Source organism: Acartia tonsa, chromosome 2 (genome assembly GCF_053477335.1).
Source record: "Acartia tonsa isolate MP-2025a chromosome 2, ASM5347733v1, whole genome shotgun sequence".
NCBI classification, from domain to species: domain Eukaryota; kingdom Metazoa; phylum Arthropoda; class Copepoda; order Calanoida; family Acartiidae; genus Acartia; species Acartia tonsa.
The window spans coordinates 44,243,294-44,270,177 of NC_137261.1; the positions used below are offsets into that span (position 1 = coordinate 44,243,294).

The 26,884-nt window shown below is 33.1% G+C and overlaps 2 protein-coding genes across 10 annotated transcripts in view; both read right to left on the minus strand.

Annotated features, from left to right (window-relative positions):
- The window catches only part of unc-13 (protein unc13 homolog), a 78,970-nt gene extending 68,623 nt beyond the window's left edge, over window positions 1-10,347 (minus strand). For 2 of the 4 annotated variants that reach the window (XM_080150997.1, XM_080150996.1), the window contains exons 1-2: window positions 10,050-10,346; window positions 863-2,422 (exon numbers count right to left, since the gene is read on the minus strand). In XM_080150997.1, coding sequence (XP_080007123.1) covers window positions 863-2,422; window positions 10,050-10,211 — 1,722 coding nt within the window. In that variant the 5' untranslated portion in view covers window positions 10,212-10,346. Of the gene's footprint in view, window positions 1-862; window positions 2,423-8,041; window positions 9,338-10,049 lie in introns of all 4 variants that reach the window. The other 2 variants (XM_080150995.1, XM_080150994.1) reach the window with 2 other exon arrangements.
- A 622-nt stretch (window positions 10,348-10,969) lies between these two features.
- Window positions 10,970-26,884, minus strand: part of LOC145311940 (uncharacterized) — a 93,119-nt gene continuing 77,204 nt past the window's right edge. For all 6 annotated transcript variants that reach the window (XM_080151001.1, XM_080151000.1, XM_080150999.1 and 3 more), the window contains 12 exons: window positions 22,352-22,436; window positions 21,182-21,275; window positions 19,686-19,769; window positions 17,714-18,007; window positions 17,146-17,232; window positions 16,579-16,694; window positions 15,461-15,549; window positions 14,792-14,890; window positions 14,328-14,472; window positions 13,634-13,727; window positions 12,485-12,682; window positions 10,970-12,259 (listed from right to left, as the gene is read on the minus strand). In XM_080151001.1, coding sequence (XP_080007127.1) covers window positions 11,729-12,259; window positions 12,485-12,682; window positions 13,634-13,727; window positions 14,328-14,472; window positions 14,792-14,890; window positions 15,461-15,549; window positions 16,579-16,694; window positions 17,146-17,232; window positions 17,714-18,007; window positions 19,686-19,769; window positions 21,182-21,275; window positions 22,352-22,436 — 1,916 coding nt within the window. In that variant the 3' untranslated portion in view covers window positions 10,970-11,728. The remainder of the gene's footprint in view (window positions 12,260-12,484; window positions 12,683-13,633; window positions 13,728-14,327; window positions 14,473-14,791; window positions 14,891-15,460; window positions 15,550-16,578; window positions 16,695-17,145; window positions 17,233-17,713; window positions 18,008-19,685; window positions 19,770-21,181; window positions 21,276-22,351; window positions 22,437-26,884) is intronic.

Genomic DNA, 26,884 nt, shown 5'->3' on the forward strand with positions numbered 1-26,884 from the left:
CTAACAATTATCAATGCTATATTGCTAACATGCAAACTTTTAACATCTAAATGGGAAATAAATCTATTTTGACTGGAACCAAATGTTTGAGTGAATATGAAAATCTCAATCTAAATTCTTGAAATAGATCAAATATCATCTTGAAAGTTTGACAAAACTTCCAGGTATGAAAGTTGTATCCAGAACAGGGACAGGGAATGGTTTCCAGAAATTTGAAATAATCTAAACCATGTGATATTTGTATGAAATTAAATTTGAATTAGGTATACAATAGATGAGAAATAAAGAATAAATAAAAAATATGTTAAAATAAGATTCAGTTTTTATTACTGACTCAATGTCAATTTTCCTGTTTCAGGTAAAGCCCCTGAGTTTTTATAAATTTCACAAGGATTTAACTATTTCCTAACTTTGTTTGCTCTTTTAAATATGGCCCATGCAATAACACAAATCTTGACTCCTTTGTTTACAAAATAAAAATTAAATCATGCAAGCAAGCTAAAAATGAGTGAAATATTAAAACTGAAGATTGCCTAAAGACTACACAGTCAACTATGTAGCAAAGAATTGATTTCTGGGATGCAAATGTAGGTCAGGCTACTAAACTGTCTACAAAGAAGCAAGTTATGAAAGTGAATAATTTAATTTATATATATCTAAAGGTTGGCTGAGGTGATGCAGGCTGTCATGTTGGGTTGTATGCAGAGCACCATCATGCAAAAGCAATCTGTGTCTGTCAGATTATTACATTCCAGAATTAGCCTGGCAGAATTAAGGTTCTATCTACTTGGATGTAACTATGTGTGGTAGCAGGACATGTTATGTGTAACTATATGTGTAAGGGTGCTATGACAACCCTTACCTCGATTGTGTTCATGATCTTTCCAAAGGCCCACTCCCACTTCTCCTTTGGTCTCATTGTTCTTGTCTTGTTGATGTGTCTCTCTTCGCGTTGTTTCATAGTTGGCTTATCTCCTTCTTTGCTGTCCTCTTTGGTCAACTCTTTCTCCTCTGACCCATCCTTTTTCACAACCTTTTGTGCATCACCTTGAGCAGTCTGATCACCATTAACAGCCTGTACGTTGCCCTCTTCTGTTGGTTTAGCCCTAGCAGCATCAGCATTTTGTTTGTCAACTGAGGGTTGACTAACTGCCTCTTGTTTTTTCATCATTGGTTTTGGTTTCATTTGTGTTGTTGCCTGTGGACCTTGAGGACCTTGTATTCTTGGCTGACCTGGTGGTCCTTGCTGTTGTTGTGGTCCCTGAGGTCGTGGTCCCTGAGGTCGTGGTCCTTGGGGTCCTTGTTGTGGTCCGGGGGGTCGCATTCCTTGTTGAGGTCCTTGTGGTCGAACACCTTGTTGTCCCTGTTGGGGACCCGGAGGTCTTGCACCTTGTGGTCCTTGAGGTCTTACACCTTGGGGACCTTGCTGAGGCCCTTGAGGTCGTGCTCCTTGTTGTGGACCCTGCTGTGGGCCTTGAGGTCGTGCTCCTTGAGGTCCTTGTTGGGGGCCTTGAGGTCGTGCTCCTTGAGGTCCCTGTTGTGGGCCTTGAGGTCGTGGTCCTTGAGGTCCTTGTTGCGGACCTTGAGGCCTTGGTCCCTGAGGTCCTTGTTGTGGACCCTGGGGTCGCAAACCTTGGGGTCCTTGTTGCATTCCTGGCAAGGGCACTGCTCCTGGTGGTAATTTCTGTTGTGGTTGTCCAGGTTGCCCCAGCTGTTGGCCAGAAGGTCCTTGTTGCTGTGGTTTGCCAGGTTGTTGTTGTTGCTGCTGCTGAGGTTGTACTGGTTTCTTTTGCTGTTGGTTTTGTGGCTGTGGTTTTTGTGGTCCCAAATTGAAACCACCAATACTGAATCCTGCCTGCTGCTTTTGCTGTGGTTTACCCCCAAGACCTCCTAGAAGGCCACCACCAAAACTCATTGCACCACCCAGCATATTTTTAGCAGCAGCTCCTGCTGCTTTAGCAGCATCTTGAGCAGCTTTAAGCTCTGCCTCCTGGGCGGCTTTAAGTTCAGCTGCTTCTTTAGCTGCCTTGTCAGGTACAGGTTTAGTGGCTGCTGGCTTTGCAGCTGGTGCTTGTGCTGCTGGCTGAGGCTTGGCTGGCTGCACAGCAACTTGTATTTGCGGCTGTGGCACTGGCTGAGGTGCCGGGACAGGTTCTGGCTCAACATAAGGCTCGTCAACAACAGCAGTAAGATCAGGCTTAGGATAACCTTCTTCCTCTGGTATTTCTTCATAGAACTGTCCTTCCTCCAGCTCATCATCGTATTCATTGTACCAGAGTCCGTCCTCGGCTTCATACCAATAGTCATCATAATCTGCAGGACGTGGTAGGCCGCGGTTCTCCTCTGGGACAGCAGCTGGTGGAGCTTGGGCAGGGGCCACGGCAGCCGCGTGTTTTGTCTTGTCTAACTTCCAGTAGTTCACCTTTATAATTGAAATGTTGAGCTATATATTAGAGAAGAAAAAGATTATTTTAAGCATGAGAATAATTTTCATTGTGATTTTACCTCTTAAGCTAAAAAAATTATGTTAAAAGAGTGTAAATTGGTAATTAAATTTATTATCATTTTATTTAATTGCGGCTCTGCCCACATCAACTAGAAGGCTTTTTATTCTGACAGAGAGTAGGTAGACAAACTTAAAGATTGTTTTTTTAATAGGATTTGTGTGAATTAAATACCGATTTACATTCTTTAAATAAAAATAAGCAGTCATTTGAATATTAAAAATATTTCTATAATGCAGCTATAATGAACAGACATAAGTATAAATTTTCAAGAATTTTAATAATATATCTAAATACAAATACAATAAAAACATAATTTATAATAAGGGGTTGGTAGCCGACAATAAGCCACTTAATTAGCAAGAGTCTTCTTATTAAACAAAGTTGCATTTTACTTGTATAAACAAAAATTTCTATACAGCAGAAAATAAACGGCTATATGGCGGCTGCCGAGCTTTTTTCAAGTTTGTTTTACTTTTCAAATGAATTGTGAAATTATAGATAAATTTAAACTGACACAAAATTTAGATGAAAATATTATTTTATTCTAAAAAAACTTTTGGGTGAAGCAAAATTGAGCACCTTACTGTCATATAAGTAAAGCTCATTTATAAAACTTTTAGATGAAAGAAGAAAAGAGGAAAGTGCTGTATTTACATTTCATTGTGTTGTATCTTTTTATTAATTTAGGAGGTTTAAAATAATTCTTTTCTAAAAAGTAATGTCTGGTAAATTCCTATATTTAAAATTTAAGTAGATATGCTTAGATAATTCTATGCTTATTCAAAGTATTCCATTTTGTTCTTTTCCGCTAGGTCAAACGTAGGACATCAATGAAAATGAAATGACTTTGCCAATAAATTATCTCAACTTCTGAAAGATAAAAGTCGTGCAATCAAAGAATTGACTGGTATTCAAAAGATTTCCCTTAATTTAATGGGATGAAAAAGTAGTCCAAAATTATTTTCTAAACAGAAGAAAAATTTTAGATTTCTAAATGTTTTATGCACTTCTTTTATTATTTAAGCAATGATAAATTTATAAATAAGATACTTTAAAATAAGTTAATACAGCACTGAAAGGAATTAGAAAGATTGAAAAGTAAGCACAACAATTTAAATAGAAAAAAAAGGTTTTGTCAGAAGAACAAAAATATTTTATGTTTTTAGAAAAAGATTGATTTTTCCAGAATGGCTTCGAAACTGATAAATATCTGCTGGATTAGAACTGGTTCTCAGACTAATTTTCAAGAATATGATAATAAAAATCGAAAAATTTCCGCGTAAATTTTCCTGTTCAAAATATATTTTATCTTCAACCTTTTAGCAAGTTATAAACAACTAGTGGCTTCGCCCCTAGCCTCTAGGGGCTTCGCCCCATGAGGTAATGGAAAGTCAACCCTCCAGAATAATTTTTTAGTTATATTTTCAAATAAGTTATTCTTTGCCGAATTACTCTTTGGTAAAATTAAACCCAGGTTGTGCGCCGTATGCACAAAAATTTCAATTTGTAAAAATTAAACCCAGGTTGTTCACCGTATATCTCGTACGGGGTGAGCATAAGCAAGTACCCCGTATGCGGCGCAAGCTCCAATAGTCCCACTGATTGGACCACATTTTATATAATACCTATAATTGCAACAACTTTTTAAAGATGTAAATTTTTTAAAGTTACAAAAAGCCCGAAAAATTTTTTGTGTGAATTTTTTATTTTTATTTTTCTTTTTTTTGGGGGGGGGGGTTCATGGGGGCTTCGCCCAATGGTGCAGTGGGGCCCCCCCAACCCAATTACTGGTTTTTGTTTCCAAAAAAAAAATATTAAAAAATTTGGAAATGGGGATTTTTTTTATTTTTAGGGGGGTTGGGGTGTCCCACCCTCCTAGAAAATAGAGGACCTGTAGGTATATTCCCAGAAGAGTATAGCCCAATTTTTTCAGCAGTTACTGAGATTTTACAAAAAATGTAAAAAAAAAATTTGGGGGGATGGTTTTTTTAGTTTTTGGTGGGGTTGGGTGTGTCTCACCCCCCAGGAAAATAGCTTAAAAACATCACAGGACCAGTAGGTATTATCCCTGAGGAGTAGAGCCCAATCGGTTCAGCGGTTACTGAGATCTTAAGCTTCAGACGGACAGACATCAAGCTACTTTGTATCATAGATAGTTTCTTTGAAATAACGTAATCTTTTTTAAGAGTATATAGTTTTACATACAAAAATTATTGAGACAAAATTTCTTTAAAATGCAAATAATTTTGTTCATATGACAAACATTAATATTTTATTTAGTAATAAGTACAAACTTTTTATTCTGTTTTAATTATAGTTTTTTCTCTACATATTGAAGTATTATGCATAACTAAAGTATATTTGTTCAATAATTATTATTATTAATATTTTTTAAAGTCGATATTTAGGAAACTAATTAGTATTTCCTAAAAACAGGCATGTTAGACTAAACAACTAAATATCTGAAAGTTTGAAGAAGTAAACTTTAAAATTCACGAAACCTTTCATGCATTATTATATTGATAGAAAATATAAGGCAGTTATAAAACTATTACAAATCTAATTAAATGTTTTCCAGTATGACTTCAAAACCGATTAATATCCGCTAGATTAATACCGGTTCTATATAGTTCTATAATCCCTTATTCAAAAAATTTAATAAAGATCTTTAAAGGTAAATCTTCGTTTAATTGGTCAATCCTCATATAAAAGTAAAAAGGATCTCTGTGTGTTATTGTGTGTCTGTTTGTCAGTCCTCACCGAAGAATATCGCTAACCGCTGAACCGATATTGTTCTCCTTTAGAAAGAAGCTTCTTGTTGGTTATGGGAATAACTATTTTGGGGGAGAGTACCATCAACAATAAATCTAAAATATAAAATATGGGCGGATCAGGAGAGTTAATTTCCCCCTTTCTCCTCCTTAAATGCCCTTATAGGCGTAGCCGCTAGTGTTATATAATTAACTAATATTTTGTCTATTTTGAAATATTTTTTTTTACTACTTTGTATATAAAGTATTCTTGTATAATATGAATAATGGATGGTGGATAATCTTGTGTAGATGCAGAATGTTTGTACAACTTGTACCAGGGATTAAGGGATACAATATTGAATCAATATAAAAACTTGATTTTTATTACCCCCCCCCCCAAGCTTGAAAATTTATTTGTTGTTAAATCAATAGCGCCAAATTCATTGGTATAAAAAAGAAAATATTGCATAACAATTATGGTTTTAAAGGGTGTGCAAAAAAAATGCGGACATTTTTAAAATTTAGATTGCGCGGCTTGTGATAATAGTAGAAAAACGGTATGCATATCATTAGAACCGCTATGAAGTCTATTTTTTGGAAATATAAAAACGATTCCTGTGCTACGTATAGTTTAGGAGCTATGTAGTAAAATGTCCCAACTGGCTTAAAACTTGACTTTAACTATTAACTATTAACTAGCAAAAAAATATCAGGAATTTCCAGCACACATATTCCTAATATTCTTGACGTTTTGCACTTTTACATTCGACCTTGAAACTTAAATTCAAATAACTACAGATAAACACGGATGCAGGGACAATCAATCAGAGGTTTTAATCATGTAATGTTGTTGGTATTTCTTGTTAATTTAAGTGGAAAATAATTTTATTTTTTCACAATGCTCACCCAATTTAATGCCATAAAGGGAAATAAACAAAACACAAATTCTAGTATGGCTAAATCAAATTTATTCCCTCTGAAAAAATATCTAATGATTTCATGGAAAGAAATAATACATGAAAAGAAAATGTCTCATATTTGTTGGCCTAAGCCTGCGGCTCATAACTTTAAGTTTCTTGTCCTCAAACTAATGTCAAACAATACATGATTAAAACTACTGAGTGTTTCTTTGTGTCCCAGTAAGTCACTTTTCCATCTCCCAAATTTATCCATTCATTTTTTCTCTCCTTAACTTTTTTTTTACTTCCCTATTCTTTTAAATTTGGAGCAAAGTTACTCTTACATTTGGAAAATTTAATCTATTTGGTAATCTGTTTTTTTAGCTTTGATTTTATAAGTAGGACTATAAATTCAAAATTTAAATCTTAAATTCGTCTAACTTCTCTAATTTTTTTTGCTTGAAAATTATGTAGGCTATACTAATAATAATAGCTAATTACAATGTATTTAGAAGAATTTGAAAGCTGATAGGACAAATATATTCACTATTATGTATTATATAAAGTTCATTAATATTTTCTAAAACATGCTATATAGTTATGTTATTATTCTTGTAAATATTCAACTTATACATCAAACTAAGGTCAGACAATTTGTTATGCTATTTTTGGCATTTTATCCAAAATTTAGATATCTGACTAAAGAAGGTGTCCTAACTTTTTGGATATTTTATTAAAACAGCTAGTAGGTGCTTTCAGTGATTATTAGATGTAAAATGATCCATAGAGTTTAGATATGCAATCGGCTTTTTTTTTTGTAGACCTCTTATTTTTGAAGTAATTTAAGTTTTAAAAAAATTAAGTTGGTTTTAAGGTACTAAAACGCAACAAAGAATTGCCATTATGAAAAAAATTAGTAATTAGTCTTCATATATACCTTCAGAATGACAAAACTATTACTAATCCATTCCAAGCAAAATTGAAAAAAAAGTAATAAAACTATAAAAAAAAATGATAAGTTTATTTTAAGAATTGTAACTAACCAATTCAAAAAGTAAGGTGTTACATTAAAGATCTTACTAATTTTGTTCATAATTCTTTCTTTGTTGCGTTTTAGTACCTTAAAACCAACTTAAATTTAAATTTTTTTTCTCAATAATTACCTACCCGACAGAATTAAAAAAGTAAGGTGACAAATTAAAGATCTTACTAACTTTTGGCTTATGGCAATTGGCTTCTTTCTTTGCTGTGTTTTAGTACCTTAAAACCAACTTAATTTTAAAAACTTAAATTACTTTAAAAATAAGAGGTCTACAAAATAACCGATTTCATATCTAAATTCTATAGATCATTTTACATCTACTAATCACTGAAAGCACCGACTAGCTGCTTTAAAAAAATATTAAAAAGTTAGGACACCTTCTTTGGAAAACAATTATAGAAAGTAAATAAGCTATTAGAATTATTACATTTTAGGTAAATAATAGAATGCATTTATCATGCCATAGTTTTTATCATAAATGAAGTATTATTATAATTTTAGTTCTATTGGTTTCATTAAAACAATTTAATTAAAATTTTTCAAAGAAAGATATTACCATTTCAAAAAACTCTCTATGCTAGACTAATTGGAAGATTTGAAATACTCAGAGACATTAAAGTAATTTGTAAAAAAGTTGTAATGTAACCAATTAAAACTAAATAAATAAATTATCATAATAAAAAAAAGTAAACATTCAAATGAAATTACAAAATACAGAAGTGAATAAATAACAGTCAACAAAACTAAACTTGAAAGCCAATAGAGATGATTATATAATGCCAGCGGTCTAATTGTCCTAAATATATTCCGCAGAGCTATGATTATTTTCATTCTTGTTACCTTTTTGGTCATTTTATAAGCCCATTTCCATCTTTGTTTGGCGGTCATCTTAAAAGTTTCCGGCTTTTCGGCCGCCTTGATGGCTTCCTGGGCTGGTGTCAGCGGCTTTTTGACTGGTTCTGCAGGTTTGACGGCTACTGCTGCTTGTTGTACTTTGGGCTGCTGAGGCTTAGCGGCTTCTACTGGTTTTTGAACAACTTGAGGCTTTACAGCCGTTTTAGGTTCTGATGGTTTGGCTGCTGGTTGTGGCTGTTTGACTTGCTCTTGCTTACCAAATAATCCGCCAAGTCCGCCGAACCCTAAAGCAGGCGCAGCCTGTGGTTTAGCTGCTTCGGCTGGCTTTGTCTTTTGATTAATTGAATTCATCAGACTGCCTCCAGCACCTTTGATAAGCTTCTTGGAGGCATCAGCAGCAGCTTTTGCCGCTTCCTCAGCTGATTTAGCCGCATCAGCATCGGCTTTTGATTGCTTACTTTGTACTACTTGCTTTGTGGCATCTGTGACTACTTTCTCAATAGCACCATTAACAATCACAGGATCCTCATAGAACTGACCATCAAGCAGCTCATCATCATATTCATTGTACATCTGTCCATCCTCCCCCTCATACCAGAAGTCGTCATAGTCCTTAGGCCGAGGAATGCCTTTGTAGCTGGACGGTAGAGATTTGGCGGGGTCGAACTCAGTACCCTCGTAGTAAAATCCTTCTTCAAGCTCATCATCGTATTCGTTATACATAAGGCCATCCTCTCCTTCATACCAACATTGTTCATAATCAGCTGGTTTAGGAAGCTTAAAAGGATCGCCAGATTTTGCAGCTTTTTCAGCTGCTAATTTTCTCTCCTTTTCTTTCCTTTCAAAATCAAGACGTTCTTTTCTTACTTTTTCTTTCCTCTCCGCTTCTAGCTTGGCTTTTAATTCTTTTTCTTTTCTGTCTGCCTCAATTTTGGCTTGTCTATCTTTTTCTCTTTTTTCAGCATCTATCTTTGCTTGTTGTTCTTTCTGTTTCTTTTCTGCTTCAAGTTTGGCTAGCCGTTCTTTTTCTTTTCTTTCTGCTTCTATCTTATCCTGTCTTTCTCTTTCTTTTCTCTCAGCCTCAAGCTTATCCTTTCTTTCTTGTTCTAGTTTCTGTTTTCTTGCTTGCTCAAGCCTCTCAGCCTCTAATTCTGCTTTCAGCTCCGCTTCTTGTTTAAGTTTTTCTTCCTGTTGTTCTTGTTGTTTCTTTAGAGCTTCTTGTTTTATTCTGTTGTCCCTGGCCTGTCTTTCTCTCTCCAGTTGTTTTATTACACGGCGCGGCTTAACCAAAATTTTATTTAGTTGTAGAACATAAAAAATAAACTCAAAATATTACAGTTATTAAAAAAACCTACATCGGTACAACATTAAAACGTTATTATCAAGCCAAAATTAGGTTCTTTTAGTCCTTAATAAATGGTCATACATTTTATTGTTTCAAATTTAATCAAGGTTGTAGGAAAACTCTCTAAAATCAAATTGTGTACCTTTTAATTCAATACAAGAAACTGAAAGATATTTAGTGATTTTAATCGAATATGATCATGTAATATTAATTGTATATTTATCATTTATGACTCAATATGATTTTAGATTATCTCTAACATGATTCAAATAAACCAAAATAGCTAAATATTAAAACTGTTCTTTATTTCAAATGCCTAAATCTAAACCTATAAAAGACAACCTTGATCATTAAAAAAACTCATTAAACAACATTAATATCACAACATAATCACCAACATTAATAAATTCAGGGAAGAGAGGACAATGGACGATAATTTAACCTTCATCTAAATACTAAGATTTTTTGCCTTTTGCAGCATATGATTTTTAAAGGTAAGTGTGTGGATGGTAAATTATATTTTTTTTTGACATTTCTCATCAATAAAGACTGATTTTTTTATGTTAATTGGAAAAAGATTAAGTTATCACCCATTGTCTTTTTCCCATATCCCAGTATAAAATGTGACCAAACCATAACTAAACTAACCTGGACAATCCTGGTAAATGCCCACTGCCACCTGTCCTTAGGATTCTGGCGGGACCGTTCTTTCAAATGCGACTGGGTTATGGGTGCCACGGACTCTGCCCTGTCAAAGCTAGGCCCTGACGAGGGCTGTCTGGCCCCCTTTCCAGGCGGCGTTCCCTGCATGCTGCTAATCACACTGCCGTCAGCATCTCTGACAGCCGTGTCAAGAGCAGTGTCGGGAACGGTGGGAGCGAATCCGTTGGTGCCAACGTCTTCAGGTTCAGCTTCGTCATATTCGTTGTACCAGTTACCATCATAGTCCTGGTTTCAAGGATTTTTATTATAACACTTATAAACAACCAATAAGCCAATGGGGTCTATAAATAGGGCAACAACAACAATATAACAGTTTTTTAGATTAAATTTAACATCAACCTACCTAAACGCATTTCATCGAAAAATATTTAAAATCTTGACTTTAAGTGTATGACATGATATTGAAATTGTTCGCATTGAAAATAAAAATATATTAAACTTTAATGTTGATTTAAAAAAAAAGGCCTAAATAGTTTCTTTCTCTTTTAATAATATTACTTTATTTTATAAAAAGAAATACAAATAAGATAAAATAAAATCTATAAACCACCATTATATAAACATCAACCTATTGAAATTTGAAACCATTATATTAATAATCCTTTCCTGATACCACCCATCCTCATAATCCGCCGGCTTCTCTTTGCTGCCTGACCTCGCAGGCTTGCCAGCCCCGCGGGGATCTTTCAGCGAGGCTACAATATTATTTGGCGGCTTAGAGGAAGGTTGTTGTAGATTTTGTTGTTGTTGTTGTTGACCAGAGGGAAGCTTCTCTTTTTTCATGTCTTCTTCAGCTTTATTGAGTTCTGCTTCGGAATAGAATTCGTCATCCTCAGCAAACTCGTAACCCTGCACAAAATTAATACATGATTTTCTTTAAAAAATGTATATGGAATATAAGTGGATATTATGGCATTATTATAATTGTCGTCAATTTAAGTTGCTATCACGGACATCACTTATTGGTCATTTCGATCATCAAGTAAAAGCAATGGGGATAGGGTTAAAGTGGGTGTATGAGGGGTTTCATTATTTTAGCCTGCTTTGAATTTTATTATATTAGATTACAAAATAATCTGGCACAAGATCAAAGTAATAATAAACTAATATCAAGTGCAAATAGAGTAGTGGTTTCCCTCAAAAGGTATAGTCAAGCACAAATACACCCCTCTCCTTTATCTAAGCATATGATACAACTCCCCGCCCCCTTCCTTATTTTCAATTTATTTTAAAAAATATAATCTAAAATTACTCTTTAAAGATTTCATTTTTGTTCATATTTTACAAGTAACTCTAATTTGAACTTAGTGATCAGTTTATATAGTTTACAGAAATTTCATCTTTTCGTACTATTTATACTTTTTGATATTTAACTTTAACTTGAATACGAGTTAAATTCCAAAATATAATGTAATAAGACCAAGACTATCAAACTTATGCGTGATTATAAATTTATTTTATATATTTTTATATGGACATGAAGGGAAGTAATATCAGGCTGTTTGATAGTCCCCAAATTTTAGTAGCGACTTTTTCTTATTCGTTAGACTAGCAACTTTGTGGACTTTTGATTCAAGGTTTAAATGTAGTTGAAATAACATGTATCATCCCTGGTCTGTGTATTCATTTCTCCAGCTGCCATCATCATCCTGGTACCAGTAATCATCAAAATCTTCCGGACGTGGCGGTTTAACCGGCTCAGCAGCAACTGGAGCTGGCTCTTGTACAGGTGCAACAGCCGCGGGCGGCAATTGCTGTACAGGAGCAATTGCTACGGGTGGTTGTACAACTTGTGCTGCTTGCAGTGGCTGTTCTTTGACAGCTGGGGCTGCCACTGGTAACGATGGCATTGCTGGCGATGATTCTTGAGATATTACCGGGGCTGGTGAAACAGCAGGGTTGGGTGTGGTTGCCGTGGTTTCAAGACTGCTAAACACAGCTGAAAATCCATCGGTTGACCTCTGTTTTGATACAGCCTGTTGCTTTGCAGCTGGTTGGCTAGCGGCTGGCACAGGGCTTGGTTGGTGGCCAGCCTGTAGAGGTGTGGGTTGGTGGCCGGCTTGAAGTGGAGTTGTTTGATACCCTGTTGTCTGCACTGAAGGTTGTTGACTTAAGGATAAAGCTGTATCTTCAACCTAAATTAAGACAAGTAAATCATAAAAATATGTTATCAATACCATTTCATGCATGCTAATGATTGGCAGGTAAGGTGAATACCCATCCAATCAGATATGAGGTATATTTAGGGGTTACAGAAATATGAATAAACATATATGTATATATATTGGTATTAATTGATAACTTAAAAATGTAAATTTACAAATAAAAAAGGAAATATTTTTTTTAATTTGGCTTTTTACCTTTTGAGCAGCAATTTGTTGTTGTTGGGGCGGCTGTTCAACCTTCTGCTGTGGAAGCGGCTGTGGCTGTTGACTGGCAGTCATAACTTGAGGCGGCTGCTGGACTACAGCAGCTTCTGATAAGGCAGCTGTTTGTTGGAGAGTTGTTGCTTTGACTACATTGTCTCCGTCTACTATCAAAACTTCCTCACCATCATCCTAAGATAAAAAAATATTTTTAAAAAAAATTTTGCATAGAAACAATAATTTAAAAACAAGTAAAATCCAGTAAATTGCGAAAAATATTTTGTTTTGTTTTCAAAAGATAAAGTTAAAGCCTCCTCCTCCCGAACAAGTTAAGCATAAGAAAAACTTATTCCTTCCTTATTTTCCAGGGAGTAAGGGAGGGGACAATGGGCAATTAATTCAATTTTAGAGTTCTAACTCAATATCTTCAAAACCAGATATATCTGGAAAATTCCAAAAATTTAGATATAGCAATCTTTATTAGATTTGTATAATAAGAAATTATTAAACACTAAAAGAAAAAAATTTAAAATTAGGTTATCCTGTCTTATTTTCCTGTGAATAGTCTGTAATTTATCATAAAAGTACTGGTAGTTTCTTACAAAATAATACCATAAATGGGGTTTGTTTTCATATTTGACAAGGGGTTGATTAGAATGAATAGTTACAGAAGTATCACAGTAGAATTACTGGTTTATCCCACCCATTCTCAGAAGAAAACTATTTTGTTTAAAAGCCAAAATAAACTTGTTTTGAATTTGTTTTTAAATTGTCTGCTAGTATTTGTATTGGTTAGTTCAGTAAGAGTCGTCTGCTTTGGGAATAATTGTTTTAGCGGCATTCTTTGCGCTGGTACCTAAAGTCTTTGAAATTTGCCAATATAATAAAAGTTGCATGTGTTCTGGTACCCAAAGTCCAAGACTGTCAGAAATAAGAATTTTAGATCTATTGTCCCCTCCCTGCTTATTTTCACTCTATCTAAAATTAGGAGGGGGGGGGGGGGTTTGGGCTTCCTAAGCACTTTGAGGAAAAGCACAAGATCATTAACCGGTGAAAAAGTTGTCAAAAGAATATTATTTCTCTCTATGCAGTATTCCTGTTATAACTTATAGTGGCGTAGCTACTCTGAAACTATTGCCATACCTCCGGATCAGCAAACTCATAACCCATATCATCATACTCGTTATACCAGTACCCGTCATCTGCCTGGTACCAGTACTCATCATAGTCTGCTGGTCTGCAACAAACAACAAAATGTCACAAAAAATCTTACTTTTTAATAATAATTCTAACACGATTGATTTACGCTGAATTAGAACCGGTTCTTAGCCATTCTGAAAAAATCATGCAATGCATCGTATTACAGCCAATTTTTCACGAAAATTGAAACAAAAACCAAAAGATTAATACCAGTTTTGTTAGCCCGGACCTTCGGGATCTAGAGGCTAACACAAATGATTTTAATCATATTTTTTCCATTTTAATAATTGTGGAACGCTGTCTATAATAAGATGAGATACATAACTATTTGTCTTTTCTTTTCAAGCCTGTTGATCACTATCTGCATTTAGTGTTAAGTTGTTGAAACAATAACATTGTAATTTGGTATTACTTAATTAATATTTCAAAATAAAGCACTTTGATAACACCAGTTTTTAAGGCATAAGGCATATTTCTTTCTGATAAAAAAATCCCCACATCAATAAAGAAAATAAGATATTAATGACGGATTCCTGACAGGGGTAAGTGGGTTAAATTAGCCAATACTTTTTATTTTATATTAAAAATACACAGTATAATTAAAAAAGATAGTTCTAAGTGTGACAATTGTTGTTTCCTTGGTGGAAGTGTACTGTCTGTATATTGTGTGGGATCTAGTGCAGCAGCTGCCACTGAACCATTGGCAGCAGCTGCAACAGCTGTCAGGGAGGGATCAGCAGCTGTTTTGGGAAGTTGACCAGCTGCAGCACCAGCCAAACCACCTAAATAAACATAATTTATTTTGTTTAAAAATAAATTGGCTATTAGTTTTTGATATTTTTATTTTAAAAATTGGTTAAGAGTTTTGATATTTTTTGAATATTATGACAGGAGGAAAATTGTTACTAACATTGACTTAATCTATTGGTCAGTTGTTCATCCGGGATGGGGTAAAGAGGTGGATGGGGGGTATCGTTATTTTAACCAGTTAGGAGTTTCACTTTATTAAAGTACATGATAATCTGGTATATCATGTACCAGGTAATATATTAATCCAGTTTTATATCATTTTAAAGGTCATTTTTTCAAAATGGTGATTACCTTTTTGTGATTTAGAATCTGGAATAATTTGTTGACCCGGTACCGATCCATTTGGCTGTTGAAGCTGATTGTTTCCAGGCTTACCCGCTGATTCTTCTTCTAGTAACATAGGCATTCAAATTTAATTTTTGATACTTAACATTTTTTATATATATACTATTATATAAAGTAGTGAGATTTTTTGTCTGAAGCTTAAGATTTTCTTGCTTAGGGATTCTTTACATAGGTCCAGAGTGGTTTTAGGCTATTTATTTGATCCAAAAAGCTAGGGCCACAGCTACTAGTATCCTAATATCAAAGTAAGAGTATCTGTCCCTGTGTGTTTGTACCGAAGGATCTCTGTAACCGCTGAACCGAAATGGCTCTCCTTTACAGGGAAGGATTATAACTATTTTAGGGGAGGGTACCACCACCCTCCAAAGAAAAATCGCCACTAAGTAAAGATACCCACCCCTAACTTTTTTTTTTAAATTTCCTTTTCAAATCTAAAAATGAAAGAGGGGGGCTAGACTTTACCCACCTAGCAAGGCCGGGTCCATCGAAACTTCTAGGGGCATTGTGTCTATTTTTATTCACTCATTGCTAAATATATTTTGTAAAAGTTTTTTTTCTATTTTTACTTTAATTTATTAATTTGTGATCGATTTATAGATTTGAATATGCCCTTTCCTTGTACATAATAAGGCACTTTTTCATCATATCCTTCTAGTTGAACCCATTCTCCCTCCTCTGTTAATACATAACCATATTCTTCTAATCTATAAAATAGAAAATAAGTTAATTTTTACCATTCTTTTAAATTAAAAAAGATTATACATAGTTTATAATCTTTACTTTCTTGAAAAAAGGCGTATACTTCTTCCACAAATTCAACTTTTTTATTGCTTTCTCGAAAAAAGACGTATAGTTTTAACTTCTTCCACAAATTCAACTTTTTTATTGCTTTCTCGTCATTTGTTTGTCCTTTGGAACACCTAAAATGATGGTCACCAAAAAGTATCTTAATTGTGATTCTTCCTTATAATTCTTAGCCTTTTAAATAAACAACTTTGCTTTCGAATGATTGAGTTGCATCATTTAATTTTAATAATTAATACACAATTAAATATTTATTTGTTTCTTCATACAACTTTTATACATTATTCAAAGTCTGACTTGTTAATGCTATATTACTAGTGTTACTGGTTTATAGTACTACTAACTTATAATCATTCTGCCACTCTCCATCCTCATACCAGTCATACTATTTATAATACTAGTCATACTAGTTATAATACTAGTCATACTAGTTATAATACTAGTCATGCTAGTTATAATACTAGTCATACTAGTTATAATACTAGTCATACTAGTTATAATACTAGTAATACTGGTTATACTACTAGTGATACTGGTTTATAGTACTACTAACCTATAATCATACTGCCACTCTCCATTTTCATCCTCATACCAGTCATTCTGGTTATAATACTAGTAATACTGGTTTATAGTACTACTAATCTTTAATCATACTGACACTCTCCATTTTCATCCTCATACCAGTCATACTGGTTATAATACTAGTGATACTGGTTATAGTACTACTAACCTATAATCATACTTCCACTCTCCCTTTTCATCCTCATACCAGTCATACAGGTTATAATACTAGTGATACTGGTTTTTAGTACTACTAACCTATAATCATACTGCCACTCTCCATTTTCATCCTCATACCAGTCATACTGGTTATAATACTAGTGATACTGGTTATACTACTAGTAATACTGGTGTATAGTACTACTAACCTGTAATCATACTGCCACTCTCCATTTTCATCCTCATACCAGTCATACTGGTTATAATACTGTCCATCTGACTCCTCATACCAGGCAGAATCATAGTCTGCTGGCTTAGGCCGAGACTAAACAGAAAAAAATATTAATTTTGTAAGTATATTTAAAAGAAAATTTTAGAAAGACTGTAATGATAAATTCTTAATAAGACTTTTTTTTCGCAGTTTTCTTCAAAGTTCATAGTAGAGCACGTAACCTCCCTTTTAAAAAAAATAAATCTAAAGTAAGTTTGGGGGGGGGGGGGTGCATTTTCTTATGTTTGTTTATAACTTTAGGTCAGGTCATGTGAGATTATACTGGGTAACCCCAAAGGGTTAGGGCACTGCAGGACGGTATAGGCCTCAATGGGTTAGGGCCCCTACCAGGGATAGGCAAAGGAAAAAATACCCCTTATATTATGATTATTATTATTTATTCTGGGCAACCCTAACTGCCAGTAATATTAATGAATGGCTTGTTTAATGTTTTATAATCTCTTGAATGTAACAAGGATAAAAGATTTATTGAATATAATTGAACCTGAAAGTCTTCTTGCATTTGTGTTTTCTTTTTCTTGCTTTGCTGGTCTGTGCTAAGTTTTCCTGCATTGTCTATCACACTTTTCACCTGAAAAAAGATTAATTGTTGGTTTCCCATTAAGTGCAAAGTCGAGCACAGAAACCCCCCACCTCATTATTTTTGAATATATTGTTTATTATAGGAGAGGGGGGGGGGATTTTTCGTTGCCCAAGCAAGTCTTCATTAAGATAAACAGCTTTTTTTTAATATGTTTCTTTTAGCTTGGCACTTTAAATCACTTAAAAAAATTACTTTGACGTTTTCATACAAAGGTTTGAGCACTAGCAACCCTTCCTTACTTTTAAAACAAATTACATCAAGGAGGGTTTTCCTTTGTTTGTTTATTACTTTAGGTTAGGTTAGGTTATATTGGTTACTAGGAGTTAACCAATAGATATGAAAAAAATGACCTATATTTTGAATTCAAAAAAAAAAAATAAAAGGGTAGGGGTATCAGTGCCCAACATGCAATTGCAAAGCTCCAAAATTTTTGTTTTGGTTTCTTCACAAAGTAGAGAAAAAAACTCACTTTAGAATCTGGACCTTTTTGACCAGACGAATCATTATTAGTCCAATTATTAAGACTATCACTGCGATGCTGTTGTTGATGTGGGTGGTGGGGGGGTTGGGGATGCTGTTGTAGGGACTGTTGTTGGTCTAGCTGATTACTAACTATTGTGGACTTGTTGTCATCTTGTTGTTGTTTTGTTGTTGGCACTGTACTGTTGTTGTCTCCGTAGGGGATGTAATAATTACCCGCGGCATCGCGCGTCTTTTCCGAGCGACCACTATCACTGTTTAACTTGTTTAATAAAGCACTTTCCTGAAATTAGAAAAATATTGTCAGTCTTTTATTTTCATCAGGCGGGGGTTGCGTATCACACATTTTTTAAATATGATATTTTTCATGAAAAAACCACATCTAATTGGCAGGTACTTGTTTCCCATGTTAGGTTGAAAGGGATTCTACAAACCCCTGTTTTATTTATGGTGAGGATTAATACAAATATGAGGCATATATGCTCTATTTGTAGATAAAGTCAATTATGATTACTTTGAATGTGTAATATGTCAATTAGTTGATATAATCGATATATAATAATTATAATTACTTGAATGTTGCACCATATTTTCGCCTGCTCTAATAAAATTGTCCTTCTAGCTGGCTAATGTAACGATATTCCCCATTCACCCTTTTAGAACTCATTTCTTTGCCTCCTACTAGAGGAAAGAATTGACTAATAAATGAGGACTAAAATAGCAACCAAAATTGATGACAAAACTTCCCTTGTCATAATATCCGCGTTTGTTATATCCATTTTTAATGTTATACAATAAATGTTTCCAGGTAACACATAGAAGTTTTGTTATGTTTAAAATTTTAAATAAATACAAAGTTATGTTTTTGAGGAGGCAAATATTTTTATGAATACCAAAGAAATGCTGATAGTTGAATAATAAAAATTTCAATATTATAAGAATAAATGCACATATGTTGAGATGAAAAGAATTTTATCAGTTGGGAAGTACTCAACTAAAGATTACTTAAGTGTCAGATTCTAAAAATCTATTTCATTAGGATTCAAACCAAATGGGATTTTACCTCTAATCCTAAAAGTATTAGAGAGTTTGGGGGCTATAATTAATCGGCAGGAACTAAACCACTTAGTGTTTATTAAAGACATAACAAGCCGATCCAACCAAATATTAAGTTTTGCGTGTTATTAAAATATGAATCATTTTTTGTTGTAGGTAAGAAATATATCCTTTTAGATTTTACTTTTAATCAAATAATCATCTCATCTCTCTTAGTTCAATTAAAAATAAAGATTAGATTTAGGTTTTATATTTGGTATGATCGTGTATGTGTTAATGTACATAATAACCTTATTATTGAAGACCTTTTTAATCTATTTAAATACATGAACCAACCCATTCCCCACACTGTATTATAAATTTTATATTTTAGGTTAAACAAAAGTTTCCCAAGAGTGCTTTCATTTCTTTCCAAGGACTATTTGAAAATAAATGACTTTTCTTTATTCTTTATTTCAAATGTACAAAATGTTTCTTTGAAAAAATTTTTGAACTTCTTTTTATTAAATATTTGATAGCTCATTAAAAAAATACATCACGTAATAGAAAAAAAATAAAAAAATAAACAAAAAGAGTTTAAACAGAAAGTCAAAAGAAATGATTTAAAATATACATGTACTTTATGTGAAAAATATTTGGCAAATACCTCTAACAATCTTCTTCCATTATATTTTAAATTGTTTAAAATGGGGCAACGAATTTTATTTTGATTTTTACAACGCCCCTAAAAGCTTCTATGGGCAATTAATGGGGGAGATACCCTCCCCCAAAATAGTTTAAAAACCTTCCCTGTACCTTTGTAAATGAGAACCATATCAGTTCAGCGGTTAGCGATATCCTTCGCTACAGTCAAAAAAAAAGCTTACTACTTTATATGATAGGATTGACATCTTATTATTACTTACATTGTCTTTCTTATTCTTAGTATTTGATTTTGGATCACCATTTTCGTTTAAACTTGTGCGTCTGTTAGCTGCATGATTAGGGTCCTAAAATAAACAAAGAAATTAGATCAAAAGATTTTAGTAAATAATAGTTATTTATTGCATCGTATTATAAATAGCTTTCCACGGATATTGAAAAGAAAAATGGTAAGATTAAAACCAGATCTTTTAACCACGAGGGGCCGAACGTCAGGGTTAAAAACATTGGTATTAATTCTATGATTTTTATTAAAACATTCGTTGAGATTGTTTGTTAAGCAATGCTTACTTTTTATTACTTAAACCTGGCCTCAATATGGCAGATGTCCTATTTTGGACTAATAGTTTTGTTTGCGTTGGCCTGCAGCTGCTTTGGGCTAACAAAAATATAATTAATCGTAGAATTTTTAGATTTAATATCCGTCGAAAGCAGTCTATAATACAATGTGGTAAATAACTATTTTTTTAGATTAAATCTGTTATGTAAACATCATAAAAAAATGTCGCCTTCATAGAATATGAATTTTGACTAATTAACGAAATACTCCAAACAATACATTAAATATTATATTTTTTTTAACCATTAGAAAGTTATAATTTTTCTGATTTAAAACAATAGTTTGTTTTTACTAGCAGGATTCATTTGATTAGTTGGTTCATTAAGTTGAGTGCCCAAACGTTTCAACCACTAATTGTAATCTACAGAAGGGGTTAAATTTGAGTATAATCATTTGGGATTTACATCAATTTATCAGCCATTGTCCTTTCTCTTAATTGAATCCAACAATTAACATAGTTCTTAATTAAATGCAGTTAGACATTAGCAAAGTATTTGACAATGGAGAAACTTCTAGAACAATCGATATATTATTGGATTTTGCAACAAAATTGTATTTACCAAAATAACGATATCCCTATCCAACCCCTTTACCCAAACCCCTATCCTCCTACTGGATGAACGAACTGACCAATAAAAGATGTCCATATTAGCGACCTAAATTGACGACAAATTTTACCCTGCCAATATATCCACGTATTCTGCATCCATTTCAACAACACTAATTGAACTCTAAAAGTTTAGAACTTGAAAACTTTTCCTCCTATCATGGTGAAGAAAACGTGTATTTTTGGCAAGATTTTCCCATTACCTTGCAGTATACCAAACAGTTTTTACAGCTTTTCACAATTTATGAGGTACAATATTTTTACATGGAACGTAAACTTCTATAAAAATTTGTTTAAATTGCGTTTTCTTGTAAAATAAAACTGTTATTTCCTCAAACACTTTGTGAACTAAAAATTTTCTTTGATCCATCCATATTATCTATCTATTTATTTGTATACCTTGTACCACTCTCCATGTTGATCCTGTATCCATCCATATTATCTATCTATCTATCTATCTGTATACCTTGTACCACTCTCCATGTTGATCCTGTATCCATCCATATTATCTATCTATCTATCTATCTGTATACCTTGTACCACTCTCCATGTTGATCCTGTAACCATCCATCCATATTATCCCAGGAGGATTCATCATACTCATAATATTGGTCATCCCAACCATATCTACACAAAAAAAAAAAGATAATTAATCTTGGAAAAATCCGGGATCTAAAGGATTAAGACAATGATAATCAAGATAAAATGATGTACATCCCCAATGATGATACACAAAATTACCCTTTTTGTAGATTAGAAACAGTGGTTGAAACGTTTGAATACTTAACTTAATGGACAACCCAATCAAAATTCAAAGAAATTCCCCAAAGTTGATCAGCCAACAAATTTGAAAACTTATCATAAAACATTTGGGACATGCTGTTAAATAATTATTTTTCTTTGTTATATGTAGTAAAGAATTAAGCGTAAGCGATAAAAGGCTAAGGAACGAGAGAAACAAAGATAATTTTTTAACGATTAATCAATCTTATTCTTACCTTTTAAAATTTGTTTGTATTGATAAGAAGATCATTGTAACGATATTATAGTATTTTCGTTAGTAAATAATTTTTAAAAGTAAATCATTTACAATTTAAAGAAAACATAAACTGCAAACTTTTATGATGTACACCATAATATAGAAATGTTATGAGTTACAATTTGCAATAAACTACGTATTATTACTGAAAGGATGTTCTTAGTTTTTTATTCGCCTATGAGAGTATTTAGATTTAGATTGTTACTATGTTAGGTTATCGATAATTTCTGGTAGTAAGCGGAAAAACTTTACAAGGAGTTTATGACCCGCGACTATGGCGTAACACGTAGCGTATCCGCTCGTTGTGTCGGGAAGCTGATAGGTTCGAATGTTGGTCTGACAATAAAAATGGTTCTTACTGCTGCTATGTCATGTGCGCGAAAAAAAGAGGGCGTAAGTGGAATGCTTTGACCCACAAACAGGCGCAACTCATTACAGTTCACAGTTAAGACTTCTTAAGACTTAAGTCAAAGGTCGTCCAATCAAAGTGTTGGTTGTATATCTAAAGGATGTATGAACATATAATCATGCACAGAATTAAGCAAGGTTTGGTTTAGAGATACACCAACACAAGATCTCGTGGTGTATCCCTTCCTCGAGGCTATCAAAGGCTATAGACAAAAGAGTTGATTGTCTGTAGAATATTATTTCCCATAAATTGTACCTGTAATATTGATCATACTGTTCTTGATAATATTGCTCCGTATTGACGGCTTGTTCAGGGTGGAGGTCAGGGTCCCCTCCAGCCCCTGAAAAAATAAAAAAATAACATTTATTTAAAATATATTTCAATATTTCAAATGAAGCTTTAAAAAGCACCGTATCAAAAGGGATAAGACAATGGCCGATAAATTAATGGATATCCCCAACGATGATAAACAAAATTACCCACCCGATAGATAAACCAAACAATTAAAAATTATTAAAAAAGAAAACGTTATTATAAAACTTTGTGAGCCTATTGTCCATTCAATCCCTAGTAAAAAGCAAAAATAGAAAAATTATTATTATTGCATTTTGTTTTCATCCTTCCACTCTATGGAATACAAGTTGCTTCACCCCTAGACTCTAGTGGGAGAGGGGAGAGAGCGAATGAATGCAATAAAATAGCCTAAATCCAACAGAAGACATTATAAAGTTCTCGGAATCTTTAGCTTCAGAAAACAAAAAAAAATACTACTTTATATTATAAGATAATCTTTAGTTTACAAGCATTTTATAATTGAAGAGTTTTGCAATAGATTTAATTATATGAAACAAATGTTACTTTGACACTCTTTGTAATTTCAATTTTAATGTGATCTAAAAGAAATAAAGAGAAAATTTTATAAAAGTTTTCCCTCTTTTATTGTTTTAAGATAAAATTGTTTTGTTATAAAAGTAAAATAAAAAAAGAATGTGTATTTTTAGATTTTTTATGTTTCTGAAAGAGAAAAAAATGTGAAGTGGCGTTAAACCCATAGAATCAGGGATACAGAAATTGGACAATGGAAAATAAATTTGCATCACAGTATTAAGGGACCTTAAGGGATGTATCTTACTGTCTTGGGAGAAAGCAATACAAATCCTATTTCATAATCTATTTGCTTACCTGTGTCATATTGACTAAACTAAACGATCGCATAATTGCTAATTTTATCCATGGCAAATTGACATTATTAATTATTAATCGATATATAATTATTTGGATGTTGTACTAGATTTTCATGTGGTATTTTCAAATAAAGTGATATTCCCAGCTGGATAAAAGAACGATTCCCCCCATCAACCCCTTTTACCCCATTCCCTCCCCTAATCCTATTATATAAAGTAGTAAGCTTTTTTTGTCTGTAGCGAAAGATCTCGCTAACCTCTGAACCGACATGGTCCTCCTTTACAGTGCAGTGAAACTTCTTATAGGTTGGTTTTAGGCTGTTTCATTTTTATAAAAGAAAAGTCGGGGTATGGTTTTAGGCTATTTTTCTTCCCTTCAATACCCCTTTGTATAGGGAGCCCCTAGATGCTAGGGGCGCAGCCGCTAGTAATGGATAAATGAATTGTCGAATAAATGACGCCCACATTAACAACCTAAAGTGACGACAAATATTCCCATGTCAATATATCCCAAGATTTAATACAACTACATACCCTACCTACTATCTTTATTTTTATCCATGACATATTGACAATATTGAACTATATGTGACTATATGGTCTCTTGTCACGTAATTGCTATAAAAACACTAGATACCAAATTATGAGACAGAAGTGGGTTGAATGGCTTACTCAAATTTGGTCCTACAAATATAATCTATCATATATCTAAGAAAAGAATTTATAAAGACAATGTTGTTTATAAATAACACCACAATTTTATGAAAATAAATTATAAAGCTGCAACCCTAGAAGGAGGGCAGTAAAATAGCCTTTTACCACATAGAGGCTTATATAAAAACCAATACTTTATATCCTGGGACCTATGTGAAGCTCCCTTAAATAGAAAACTTAACTAACAAATAAAATACATTTGAAAATAGTATGCCTTAAATTTATTTTAAAAAATGGCTTTGTGTCACCTTTATCTTTACTTTTTGGATAATCATTGAGACTAAGTTAATTTTACACATCATCTTGCTTTTATATACAACCTATTAATCCAGAGATAATTCAAGGGGGAGGGGAGGGGGGAGAATTGCCAAAGTTCCTCCTTCTTCCGCATCGTATCTCAGACAGCTTTCCGTGGATATTAAAGTGAAAAATTATAAGATTAAAACCAGTTTTGTTAGTTCCGTGGATAAGATTCCTGAAATAATAAACTGGCGGTAGTCCCGTAATATTTTATTTTAATATTCGTGTAAAATTGTCTGTAATCTGATGCTTTACATAAGATATTTCAGTAGGGCTGAGGACCGGTTCTAATCAAGCGGATATTAATACTGCAAAATAATTTCTTTTACTTTTTGCTCTTCGAGAGAAAGATATCCTCAATGTTGTTGTTGATTTTTTAATCAAATAATTGATCTGTACATCTGATATTACATTTTAGAAAGGGTTGCTAAATTTTTAGCAATGAAGCTACTCTAATAAGAAATATGTTTTTTAGTTTTGTTATTCTAGAAACCTATAAGGATATTTCGCCATGTTTAAAAAACAATAAATGCCAGCTTTTTATAATACTAAATTTTTTGTAATAATTTCCTATAACAAGTTTTTAAAAAAAAGAGAGGATCTTTACTTTAAGACTTTAATTTCTGAACTGTAAAATAACATCTAATGTATATTGAATTAACGTTTGCCTTAATTGTAAGAAAGGTTTGATAACACAGGACTTGGTCATCCTTGTTAGCTCTTATTTATAAAAGGCTAGATAGTATACTGAAGATTTGATCGACTTTTATACTAAGATAAATAACTTGAACAAATACTTTTACCTTTTATTTACAGAGTAGTATTGTTTATATATTTTTGTGTATTGTACATACATAGATATATTTCCTTTCTTGATACATATTACACGATATGTGATGCATAAATAAATAGATAGGTAGCTAATTAGGCCCTAATTTAACCTTTTTTAATATACTCGAATAAAGTACACTGGTCACCAAATGTGTCTTCTAGATGATACCTTGTCTATCAAAGCTAAAACCTGAAGTAATATTTATAAAATCTAAAATACACCTTTGGCGTCCAGTAAGTTAAAAGTTTGTGTTAGAATAGATAGAAGAGAGTTGGGGAAAAAGGTAGAGGAAGAAAATAAAAAATGTTTGTCCTATATCGAGGTAAATAATTAATAAAGGATGTTCCACAAAAACAATATTGAAAACAAGACTCATAAGATTGCTTCATAGAAAGAAATGACCAAAATAGTTTATGCATTATTGAAATGGATATAGAATATATTTACGTGGATATTATGACAGGGGAAATTATGCCAAATTAGGTTGCTATCATGGACATGATGTATTGGTCAGTTCTTTTATCCAGTGAGTGGAAAGGGGATGGGTTAAACGGTGGTGGAAGGGGGAATCGTTATTATAGCAAGCTACGAGTTTCACTTTATTATAAATCATGAAAATCTGGTTAACATCCTGATAATAATATATCTTTTATTATTATAATATACTATTAGTACCAGTTATCAGCCATACTGAAAAATCATGTACAGGCAATTTTCCCGAATATTAAAAAAACATAAAATTAATACCAGTTTTATGAGCCCGGGCCTTTAAACTTGTTTTAATCTTATATTTTTTATTTTGATATCCGCGGAAATCTGTCTCTAATACGATGCAATAAATAACTATTCTAAAACTATGTAAACTAACATTTTTATGATACACCCTTTTGTACTGTTGTAAACAAAGTGTACCAGAAGTAATGTTCTCTGTATAAATTGATATATTATTACTTGGATATTGCACCAGCTTTACATGTACTCTAATAAATTGATACTCACAGCTGGCTAATATAACTATATCCCCTAACCCACTCCCTTTAACCCATACCCACACCTTTTACTGGATAAACGAACAATCCAATAAATGAGTTCCAAAATAACAAGCTCAATTGACGACAAATTTCCCGTCAATATATCCACGTATTCTATATCCATTATTACATGTGAATAAAGTGAATATTCCAGGCACAGGCCTGGGCTTTGCCATTTATCATGGAATAGGGACCGGTAAAAATATATAGAACGAAATAGATTGTTAGCCCCAAGGAGCTGAAGGCCCTAACTGACAAAACGGGTATCGGTTTTATGATTTTTATTTAAACATTTGTGGAAAATGTCTGTAATACGTTGCTATACGTGATATTTCCGTAAGACTGTGAACCGGTTCTAGTCCAGCAGATATTAATCGGCAATAAAGCCATACTGGAAAGACATATTATTTGTAACCAACTATCCCTTATCCCAACGTATGTTGGTCATTGTATGAATGTAGTGTAAAGACAGAATATTATTTGTAACCAACTATCCCTTATCCCTAGGTATGTTGGTCATTGTATGAATGTAGTGTAAAGACAGAATATTATTTGTAACCAACTATCCCTTATCCCTAGGTATGTTGGTCATTGCATGAATGTATTGTAAAGACAGAATAAGAGAAATTATAGGATGGGATGTTTCCATAAAACATACCAAAAAAGTATTTTTGGTCTATTGTTTTGTCATTGGAGAAATAAAACTGTAAAATCAAAATAACAAAAA